The 11,849-nt window shown below is 48.0% G+C and overlaps 1 protein-coding gene across 5 annotated transcripts; it reads right to left on the bottom strand.

Moving 5' to 3' along the window:
• Positions 1-6,977: 6,977 nt before the first annotated feature.
• Positions 6,978-11,531, bottom strand: LOC123182339 (laccase-1). Of its 5 annotated transcripts, none has more exons than XM_044594867.1 (8): positions 10,879-11,531; positions 10,589-10,698; positions 9,391-10,459; positions 8,658-8,734; positions 8,154-8,261; positions 7,806-8,018; positions 7,534-7,610; positions 6,978-7,195 (listed from the first exon to the last, which is right to left on the bottom strand). In XM_044594867.1, exons 1-3 carry the CDS (start codon positions 11,170-11,172, stop codon positions 10,189-10,191), a joined length of 675 nt encoding a protein of 224 aa, XP_044450802.1. In that variant the 5' UTR covers positions 11,173-11,531; the 3' UTR covers positions 6,978-7,195; positions 7,534-7,610; positions 7,806-8,018; positions 8,154-8,261; positions 8,658-8,734; positions 9,391-10,188. The 5 variants fall into 5 exon arrangements, with proteins under 5 accessions (XP_044450802.1, XP_044450798.1, XP_044450799.1 ...); XM_044594863.1 differs by having other exon boundaries at positions 7,534-7,607; positions 10,879-11,529; XM_044594864.1 differs by having other exon boundaries at positions 8,154-8,221; positions 10,879-11,529.
• Between the last annotated feature and the right edge of the window lie 318 nt (positions 11,532-11,849).

Below are 11,849 nucleotides of genomic sequence, written 5' to 3'. Positions count from 1 at the left end.
GCCAGGGACCTATCTGTGATTATTTTTATCGCAGATTAGCCCCTGGACTTCAAACCCTCGCCGTTTCTAAACCGTTTGTCCAATCCAGTGAAACCAATGCCAAAATCTTCGTCTCGAGCCCCTCTTTCTGTTTAATCAACTTGAACAAGGTTTTGACAATTTAAAATTTGGTTTCAAGCAGATTTGAATTTGAGGTTTTTTTACCGTAGTTTCAGTTCCGTAGCTCCGATTCGATTGATTCTTTTTGCAGATCGAATCTCTTCAGTTGAACTTTCAGATTTGATCTTCTTATTTGAGTTTTACCTGTGCATCTTTGCTTGATTGCTTATGTATGCTATTGTTTATTTGCGATAGAATTCCCGGAGTGTGAAGCGTGCTACTACGAGTCTCTAGGGTTTGCAGATCGTCAGCAAGGCAAGTAACACATTGATCATACTCTTTTCATACCCAGTTTTTATGCATTAGTGTCACCCCTCAATCATTGCATGAGTAGGATCTCTTAACACGTGGGTTTGGGAAGTAGATGACGAGGTAGAACCTATTGCCATTTTATTATCAAACCCTTGGGAGTTACTTCTACGTTATGCTTATATTGCCATGCTATGCTAGTAGACGTGGATTGGGTTTGAGTGCATCCATGACAGATGTGAGATTGTTAATTAATGGTTTACTTGAGCTGGCTACTTAAATACACATCTGGGTGGATTGGTTGCGGGCACCTGGAGAATCCAGTGTTGTCCTAGGATATCCCGGAGTACCCGTTGTAACGCCCGGATAATCAAGCTACAGTAATCCCCTACTAATGATGCCAAGCCATCACTGTTGCTATTGCTCATCTCACTTTGATTCAAAACCAATTCAAATTCAATTTTAAAATAAAGTCAAATAAATTATTTCTCCAAACAGTAAAACAAAAATGTTCGCTGGGTTGAAAATATTCACTAACTAAATGTCATGAGTGATTCAACATCATTTGAGATAGCTAATTTCCCCTAGGAATTAAAGCAGTTCCAAATCAACATTTTAAATGCTTTTCCAGTAGTGAAAAATCCAAATGAATTCAAACTCCTCCCGAATTTTTGTGCCAGTGGCAGATATTGCAATGTATTTATTTGGCCAAGTTTCACATTTTTTCAAAGACCAATTAGCACCTCAAATATTGCAAACAGATTATGTTTAAGACAAACAGAAAAACATATATAACAAAAAGCGGGCCTAACTACTATTGTGCACTAGTAGCCTATTGCTACAGTACATAGCCCAGCCCAACAATCCCCTTTTCCCCTTCCTCCTGCTACAGGAGGCGGGCAGGGGATCGTGGCGGCCATCCCATGGCGCCCGGCCGGGTACCGGCCATCCGTCGTCCTCCCAATGTGGATGAGAACGACCCCAAGCCCCCTGGATCGAACCCTATCTCCTTCTTCCCCTTCCATTCGCTCCTCCGCTCGAACCCAAAGCCTCCCAATGCCTCGCCGCCGCGTTACCCTCATCGCCATGGCTACCGGCCTCCCCACGGCTAGCCAAGGCGCCCAGGAGGACCGCCGCCGTCGTCCTCTTCGACTACGGGGACACGTTCGAGCTCGAAGCACCTACATCGACTGGATCGAGCTGCCTTCGACCTCGGGACCCGACTCCGTTCGTCACTGCCACGTTGCTCCACCGCTCCTCCGGTCCACCTCGACTCCATACGGCTTCCTCGACCACATCACGAGCTCCGGGGTGAGCTCCCCCGACCCCCCCTTTTCCCCTTCGATCTGTGGCCTTAAGACGCCGCCCGTGACCTCCCGTGACCGGATGGAGCTCTACTCCCTTGCGCGCCCAGCCCCTAGACTCAGCTGCGCCTCGCGTGTGCGCGTGTGCTCGCGGGCCCCTGCTGCCCGGGGCCATGCCTTGCTCCTCCTTCCCCGCGCGTCGTGCTACTCTGCTGTTGCTAGCTGCCGCTGTTGTGCTGCTCGCTGCTGCTCTGCGTGTGCCGCTGTTGCCGCACCGTGGCGACTGCTCCCTCCCGCCCTGCTGCCTAGCTACTGGAGCCGCCTCCGCCTCTCGCTCTCTGTTGTCGCCCTCACTCGCCCGGCCGAGCCCCGAGCTCGCGTCCACCCGCGCCCCTGCGCCTCGTCGCAAGCGTCGCCCGCACGCCTAGCCGCGTCGTCGCCTTCCGCTCGCCCTGCAGGCCGCCGCTGCTCGCCGCTCCGCGCTCACCACCGGCCACCGCTCCCCGCCGCCTCCGTCCACCGGCGCGGCCGCCGCCATGCCTGCCCGCCCCTATGCCCGCACATGCGCGTGTGTTGCCGGCCGGGTCCTTGGCCGGCCATGTGTGTGTGTGTGTGTGTGTTAGATTAGGTTAGGTAATGGCCCACCGACGGATGGGCCTGTCTACTGCAGCGTTAGGATTAGTTATAATTAGATTAACCCAGTTAACTTAGTGTCTCACTGACAGCCCGGCCCCACCTCGCTAATTAAGTTATTAGATTAACTAAAAACCCTGTTAATAGCCCTGTCAATGACACGTGGGACCTGCTGGTCAAGTTGACCAGTCAACCGTCAAAAGTTGACTTGCAGACTCAGTGTTTCCCGGCCCCACTGTCAGCCTCCGTTACACAGCTGGGTGCACTGGACTGACTGCACTTAGCTTTTTACTATTTGGATAATTCGAATTAATAATTTCAGAATATTGCTAAAACTTTGAAAATTAATAGAAATTAAACCGTAGCTCGGATCGAAAAACTTTCTACATGAAAGTTGCTCAGAACGACGAGACGAATCCGAATACGCGGCTCCTTTACCTGTCAGATGCCTCTAACTATCTGAACATGGAACATTTCCCCCTCGAGTCACCTGTCTGGCACAGGTCCGGAACCGCGAATACCTTCCCGGTTGAATTCCCCCTTCACCTATATCGTGTAGCCATACGTTAGGTCACACCCGGCGCAGCATATTGCCATGTTATGTTTTGTGATGCTTTGTTTGCTTTATATTTATTGTTTCTTCCCCCTCTTCTCTCCGGTAGACCCCGAGACCGCTGATGATGCCGTTGTGATCGGCTACGTCAACGACGATCCTTCTTCCCTTTCAGCGGAGCTTCCAGGCAAGCCCCCCCCCCCCCTTTTGATCATCCCGATATCGCCCATTCCATTCTCTCATGCTTGCATTACATTTTGCTATTGTTATCGTTTGCTCCTATTCTGATGCATAGCCTGCTTTTGTAACCTGCTTATTGTTACCTACTTGCTTATCCTAAACTGTTTAGTATAGGTTGGATAGAGACCCATCAGAGACCCCCCACTTTGTCCCGACCGCCCCGCTGGATTATCAGAAGACCCGATCAACGGGATCGAAGACCAGGCCCCGGCACCGCACATCACTTTCCCCTTACTTGCTCGACACTACTTGGTTACTATCGAGTGCCGAGGGTGAGACCTCTACAACACTTCTGATGTTAACCCTGTAGTGTAGATATTCGGTCGTGGTCATCGAGGGTGATTCCACCTTAACCACTTCCGATACGACTCTGTCGTGCAACCCCTCAAGTGTGAACCTCGAGGGTGGTTCCTCTTACGTTCACCTTGATAATTACATCGAGTGGAAATCACCGGGGGTGATTCCTCGGGTTTTCCCCTTGAGTTTGGACACACGGATACTTGGACTTTACCACTGTTACTTGGAAAGGCGGGTCGACCCTGAGGGGTACCCGCAAGTGATGTGGAGACGAGTTGACCTGGAGGGTGCCCGCGAGATAATTACGAGGCGTGGCCTGACATTCCTAGCCCTTGTCGCAAGTCCTCGAGACGGGGCAACGGGATCACATCTTTCGTGAGTCTCTGCTTGTTACTGCGCGTTCCCAATCCACTACGATTTGGATATTTGATCCGAGGGGCCTCTGGCCTTATAGCAGTAACCATCACGTGGGCATAGTATGGGCGTTCTGCGTCGTATGCATCAGCCGAAGCTTAATAGACATCAGCGACTGAGCGGCGCGCGCCGGGTTGGACTGGTAAGCACCTGCCTTTTTTAAGGAGGTAGCTAGGTCTACTCATCGGCCGCCCTCGCAACGTGCAGGAGTTCCCGGGGCGATGGCCCATGACCCCTGGGGGCATAGGTTTAGTCCGGCGTGCTGACCTCTCTATTAAGCCTAGGTTGGGTTGCAGCGTATTGTTTGGCCGAGGCCGGGCATGACCCAGGAAAGTGTGTCCGACCGGAGTTAATCGAGCGTGGTGGGTAAGTTGGTGCACCCTTGCAGGGAAGAAAACATCTATCGATAGCCTGTCCTACGGTAACGGACACTCGGAGTTGTATCCCGATCGATACAACTAGAACTAGATACTTGAGATGAGACATGGATATGAGAATTGGATAGTATGGCTCTGGGATTGCTTTCTCGCATGGAGTCGAGAAAGGATCTCTGGTCGAGGTTGATGACACTACTACTACTACTTTATTTTATGCTACTCTACTCCCTCCTGTTGCTGCAAGATGGTGGTTTCAAGAAGATGCTAGTCTTCGATAGGACTAGGCTCTCCCCTCTATTCTGGCATTTCTGCAGCCCGGTCCACATATACAGCCTTCCTTTGATAATGTTGCATATGTAGTGTAGATCCTTGCTTGCGAGTACTTTGGATGAGTACTCACTGTTGCTTTGCTCCCCCTTTCCCCCCTTCTTCTTTCCGGTTGATGCAACCAGATGTCGGAGCCCAGGAGCCAGATGCCACCGTCGATGCCTACTACTACATGGAGACCGCCGATGACCAGGAGTAGTTAGGAGGCTCCCAGGCAGGAGGCCTTGCCTTTTCGATCGTTGCTACTTTTGTGTCAGCCTTCTTAAGGCAAACTTGTCTAACTTATGTCTGTACTCAGATATTGTTGCTTCCGCTGACTCTTGTGTTTTCGAGCTTATGTATTCGAGCCCTCTAGGCCCCTGGCTTGTAATATAAAGCTTGTATTATTTTAATTTGTGTCTAGAGTTGTGTTGTGATATCTTCCCGTGAGTCCTTGATCTTGATCGTACACATTTGCGTGTATGATTAGTGTACGATTGAATCGAGGGCGTCACAAGTTGGTATCAGAGCCAAGTGCCTGTAGGTAGCCCCCTTTCCAACTCCTTGGCCGAAGTTGAGTCTAGAAACTGAAAACCATTTTACTAACTTCGCTCTGTGGCTTACGGGCCCACGTCGCCAATTGGGTGGTATTAGAATCTTTTATACCTCGTCTATACTTTGGGACTCTAACCTCTCTTCCATTCGGGTTAAACGATTTTCCTAACTCTAACCTTAGGATCTCGTAACTACTTCCTCTTGGAGAGCCCCTTATTATAGATGATCGCCTGCTGCACCAGAAGATTCCGAAGATACCCTACGATGTTCTCTTGAGACTTTGTGTCCGTCGCTTTTGCAATTCCCTGGCACCGATATATCTTTATGGATAACTACATACACTTGCCAGTCTTACAGCCATTCCCTGTTGCTCTTGTTATTACAAGATACCCCGAAATACTCTTCGTTGCCTCGAGAATCCTTTGAGCTTACTGCCTTGCAGTTCTTTACCACATGAATACCCCTACGGATAATTCCTCACAATTATCGAGTATTCGCTCATCCCTAGTTGTTCTTGTGTTTCACAAAATTCTTCGAAATACTATTCGATCTTCTGAAAATCCTTAGTAGCCTATTGATCTTGTTCTTCCTTACCTACTTGCATTTTGGTTAATTCCATATGTCTAGCAATATTCATTAAAATCCTTTGCGATTGTCGTCCTTACCCTATCGATTCAACATGTGTGTGAATGCACGCAATCATCAGTTGTTCCCTGGAAATTGTTCTTCCAGCTCAGACGTCATTCCGGACATATGAGCTGATTCTCGGCAAATCAAACCTTGATTGATTGCCCATCTAATCCTATTCAACATACTCGTACCTAATCATAGCATCCGATTCTGATACACCGATCTGGGTATCGTAATTCTTTTGTATTGAAGTTTTGAAATTATCCTAAAATTTCCATAACTTGATGCCTCTGCATTCTTACTTCTTCTCGTTGAGTATCGTTACTCACATCAGATCCTTGTTGACCGCCAGATCCTTTGGTAGATTATTATCCGAAAGTGTCCTTCATATCCACTAACCTTGTGCGCTCTTCCCCTGATACATATTGCCTTTGGTAAATTGTATTATCTGCTTTGTCAACCATGATCTGCTTCCGAGCTTGAGTTAATTACCTCTGCAGTTTTTGCAAATGTTCCTAAGATGCCCTGATGGGTTGAACTAATGCTTTCCCTAATTTGTGTGAACCTAGAAATTTCTATGGGTCATACTCTACAGGTGTTACGCCGGATAAAAATTTCTACACTACCACTACAAGAAATATGTCAACTTGTGACCTTGACTATTGGTCACTGAAAGGTCATTGTTTTTCATTTGCGACCTTTTTGTGACCAAAAACAGAAGGTCAAAAGCTGGCAGTCGTAAACTAAAATTAACGACCTTCTCACAGAGAAAGTCGTAGACATTTACGACCAAAACAGAAGGTCGTTGAACGCATGACCTTTTGTTTTGGTCACTGGCTGTCTGCCCAGGCTACGTCGGATCCGACGTGGCAATCTAACGTGGCAAAATTGCGACCAATTGAAAAGGTCAAAAATTAAAATCGGCCCGGTCCAATTGGGTGTTTATATGGGCCGAGCCCATTAATTCAGCCAATTTAGTGTATTTTTCTGTCAATTTGTGCATGTGCCATACTTCCATATTAGGGGGCCACGGCCTTTTTTGCAACATATTTTTTTATTTTCTAAGGCTTTTTTTGTTTCACTTTTAAACAGACCAATGCTTGTTGGGCTGTGGCCTTTTTCAGCCCAATTAGTTGTCCAGTATTAGATCTCAGATTTTGAAATAAATGTTTGGACAAAATTGTTTGGGCACAAGACCTCTTTAATCCAGTTACACACACGCATCCGACATTGTTTCATATTCAAATTAGGGAAACTCAATGTCGAATTCAGATCATCCATCATATCACATCACATAAGACATCTCCCAGGTTTAGATAACATAACAAAATCATCTCAGGAATACATTTCCTTACACAGGAATTATGGCACATCTGCTACTATCCTAACATGTACGTATATGCATGTGTGCTTGCTTGACCGGCGCATGCATCACTGTAGCAGCCAAGCAAGTAGGCATCGTTGACGTCTACTCACAGCTTTCCTCGCACCAGAGAAAGAATCAAAACAAAAAATATTAGTAACTTTAAATCAGAAAGTATATCCACATCACCATAAAATAGTCGCAGACCATCACAGAGAAGCCAAATACTATGAACTGATGATTAGTACACACGGACGTGATTCAGCTACGTAATGGCTACCACAAGCAAAAGTGACAAGTGTGTAAGCAAGCTGCTAGTGTACACAAGGTGATTGAGCTCCTGCTGTTTAGTACGTATACACGGTAGGCTACTGCTGCTAGTGTCTAAACCAACAGAGCATGCTATAGGACCAGAAAATAGGGAGCTAGGGCTAGACGATGGAGCCGACTCACCGGAGAGCTTGTGGTCGCCTCAAGAAGCACCATCGCACCAGAGACGGTGCTAGACGTGAGCAAGAGCAGAGCACCTGCTGCGTCCATTTCAAAATAGAACAAGAACAAAAAATTAGGAAGGGTTGCAAACTCATTCATTCTCTGGTCAGTTTGATTCGATTGACAGACAGCAGCAAGATGAGGGTAGCATCTCGATTTCAACAGCAAAAGTAGCGGTAGGAATGTAGGATTGAGCTGGACAGATAAATGAACAGGAGGGAGCAGGGAGCGACCTTGTGCGTGGGGTGGTGGTTGTAGGGCTGGACGTCGAGCTCGTGGGGCTTCTGGCTAGGAAGTACCAGCAGGCTCTAGAAGCTTCCATCGCACGGAATTTCCGCGACAACGGTAGTGCAGTTTGTCTCCCGGGCAGTTTGGCTCGCAGGATTGATCCGTCAGGAAACACAAGCTTCCTCAGCAGATCGAAGTCATGGTTTTCGGGTTTGTCACTGCCATAATCACACGCAGAGTTAGCATCAAAGATTTCTTTCAGTTTCAGCACATGAAAAGAAAACTGAAAGTTGTCTAAAGATATACACGTGTGGAAAAGCTAAAAGTTCTCTACTGCTTGTAATGTTCGTTACCTCACGTATATAGCGCAACCGCCGACTGCCCACGCTGCGGCGTGGTATTCCGCCATCGGGTGAACGCTCTGTCAACACGACAATGAGCAGTGGCAGACACGAGTGAAGCTACCAAGACAATATAAATTTATATAATCAGTACCACTGCTCGATTTTTGCAATAGTTTCAGAAAAGAACAATGAGTTTTCAGTAAAGAGGAATATGTTTAAATTTAGGGGCGCTTCTATTTTTCTTGTCAAAAGAAGTGGCTAGAGCCTTCTCTGTTTGGTGAAGGTGCCGATGGTATGCACGTCTGTATTTACAAGAACAACAGCTGGGCTTTTTGTATGAGTAAGGAAAGGATAGATGATTTTTTTAAGATCCACAAACCCAGGCACAACAAGTTTTTACCAGACTGTCAACATATATACAGTATTGCAGTTATGTTTACAATCAGGTAGACACACTTGGCATATGCACAACAAATAGAATCTGCCAACATGTGATAAGAACAAAGAACCTACCTATTGGATTTGATTAAATTTCTCTCTCTGCTCATCCTCAAGCGCAACTCCACCGAGAACAACATCCTTTATTTGGCCTGGCAAGGAAATGAAAAAGCACCATTAGGAACGGAAAATGCATATGAGACAGCTATCTATCAAGCACTTGACTGAAACAACAAGAAATCGTCAGCCTCTACCTCTAGTCTGGTACCAAATCCCCACAAAATCATGCAGGCCAAAGTCACAAGCACAAAAGCAGGTTACAGCCAGGATCTATGATAATTTTCTACTATGCACTAGTATTGCTGGATAACTCGTCTAGCAAGACAAAATACACAGGATAAACTCGTCAGGCGTACAAGGCGGGCTTGCTGCAACCACAAAATCACAAGCCCTCTAAAACCTGGTGCCCATGTTCCTATTATTGTTTGTTCGTTCATTCATCACCCTAGCGTAGCGGATTCTATCTAACTAGATGATCTGTGTGGCTTGGTGACAAAAGCAATCTAAGAAAGTAATCTAGCAACATCTGATCTGAGATAATCATCCATCCACGCTTGTGATTATGTAGGAACAGTAGTAGTAACCGGCACGACTACGCAGTGAAAGGAAACAATAACTGGTGATTAACAATACAGTACATGATCTACATAGTTAACTGAAGCGTTGCTGTCTGAATCCACACAGTTCACTGAATATCTTGGACACTGCATCTTCAGGTCTGACAAGGCAGGGAGAGGGAGGGGGTTACCTACAGCTGCAGGCAGGAAGATGGGTGGGAGTTGGGCGAGGTCCATGGTGACCTTCCGTGCTTCCTCCCTCCCTCCTCGAGTGGTTCTCCAATCCAACACATACATATATATACAGAATTCAGCATGAATCATTGGTCTTAGTTGTATATGAGACTAGTTGGGCTGTGTATTCTAAGCTCCAAGCAAGTTACAGAAGAAACTGAAGATGAACCGTATATAACAGACTAAAAAATCAAATAGAAACCCAAAAATTAAATACAAGTAGAACAGGAAGGATTACAGCAGGTTCAATTCAATCAATTCCTAAGCATTGAATCAGTAGCATAAGCATGCAGCAACAACATAAGCATTTAATCAACAGCAGCGTGAGCATAGGCATTAAATCAGCAGCAGCAACTGATCGAAACCAAAAGGTTCCAAATCATGTACGCTGGTCCTATACTTCAATCTTCAATAGAATGTTGCAATCAAACATTCTGGAATCTGGATAAACACGGACATCAAGCAAACTGTGCATGTAGGACGATTCATCAGCTAAAAAAAGAGAGGCATTTTGGGTGATTACCAAATACAGCCTTCTTACGGCACGTAAACGAAAACATGATTCATAAACTGGGGAAACACAAATAAGATGCAGCTAATACGAACATAAAAATGGCATCACAGCTAATATGATTGACACATGATCCGAACAGATGAAGCTAATTAAGATAGCTCCTGCAATTCGATTCGATCAATTTTCCCACAGATAAGATAAGATGCAAATCAACGTTACACTACTACTACATTGATTGCCCCTAACTGATGAAGCTGAGATAGATAGGATAGCCAAGGCCGTCCAGGAACCACAAGCCTGACCAAACTGAATACAAATAGAAGAGCATGGCAGCAGATATATCTGACGAAACTGAACTGAAAGCACAGGTCTGGTCTTCTGGATAGTCGAGCGACTTGCACGCGTCGTCCATGACCTGGAAGTTGTAGGTCCAGTTCCATCCGGGCGGGATGGGGCAGTTGGTGCCCAGCACGCCGTCCTGCCAGCAGTTCTTCCGCTGCTGGATGCCGTCCCTGCATATGTGAGCCAAAATTGAAAAATGTTCAGACCAACACTTGCTTGCCATCACTCACACTGAACCCATGACTGTAATGACTCAGCCTACATATGAGAGCAGTGTGGGGAGTGGGGAGTGAGCATACCAGGTGATGAGGAGCGGCTCGTCGAGGCTGTTGAGGACGTTGACGGCGACATTGTAGTTTGTGGTGACGTTGACGACGGGGCCCGGGAACTCCTTGTTGATTGCGATCACCTGAATCAAAGCGAAAAATTCAGAAACAGAAACACACACAACCGGTTAACATTTGGAGGTGGCCGGCATCGAAATGAATCGAAACTTTTGAAGCTGGGGAGCGGGAGGTGGCAAAATGAACTGAAAGAACGGCGAGGGTAGCGATCCTGCACGCGCGGTACAGGTAGTCGAGCGACTTGCCCACGTCGCAGCCGCCGCCTCTGGCTGCCTGACGGGGCTTGCTGGAGCCGCGGACTTGGCGGTGGCGGTGGCGGTGGCGTCCGGATCGTCGGAGAGGTCGACCTTGGCGAGAGCCTCCGTGGTGGCCGCGGCCGGGTCCGGATCCAGGTCGTCCCTGTCGAGGCTGCTCGGGCGGTGCCCGGGAGGGAGGCCGTGAAGGAGGTGGAGGAGGAGCGATGGTGGAAGGGGGAGACATGGCCCGGGGAGGTGAAGCCCGTGCTGCTCCCGCTGCGCTGCCGCCCGCAGACGGTTCATGGCGGGCTCGCCGGAGCGGGGAGGGATCTGGGTAGAGGACGGCGGCGGATTGGATTGGGCTACGCGGGGGTAGGGATAGGGGCGGCGGCGTATTGAGATCTGAGGGAGGGAGAGGGTTAGGGTTGGAGAGAGGGTTGCGAGAGTCCACGTCGGGGCGGAGGAGCGGGGACGCGGTGGGCGCGCCGGCCGACGACGGCTGCGAGATGGGGCTCTGCGCGGCGCGGAGCACCGGCGCGACCACCACGAGGAGCAGGCCGTGACGTCGTGGCTGCGGCGGCGGAGGACGGGCGCTTGGGTTGGATCTGGATCGGGGAGAGGCGGCGGAGAAGGGGAGAGAGAGGCGGGCGCGGGCTGCTTAGGGTTTGGATTGGGCTGCAGAGAGGTGGACGGTTCAGATCGGCTAGAATGGACGGTTCAGATCGGCTAAGGGGGGTGATCCGTGGGAAGAGCCTTGATTGGTTCAGAAAATTTATGGTTTAAAATAGTTTCTAAGTACTAAAACTATGGGTGTTTTGTGAAGCAGCTATCAAAAATATTTTGCAAAAGGGCATCACACAAATTTTCACTCAAGTTAGACCACATTTTATGGATGAGCACCAATTTGTATGCATTTCTGATGTTTCTATCTATTTTTAATCATTTTTCGAGTGCCCAAAAGGAGGGTTTTTTGTGAAGAA

Source organism: Triticum aestivum, chromosome 1D (assembly GCF_018294505.1).
Source record: "Triticum aestivum cultivar Chinese Spring chromosome 1D, IWGSC CS RefSeq v2.1, whole genome shotgun sequence".
In the NCBI taxonomy this organism is placed as follows: Eukaryota; Viridiplantae; Streptophyta; class Magnoliopsida; order Poales; family Poaceae; genus Triticum; species Triticum aestivum.
Note: the sequence above shows the minus strand (reverse complement) of the source record. Positions and strands in the feature narration are given on the sequence as shown.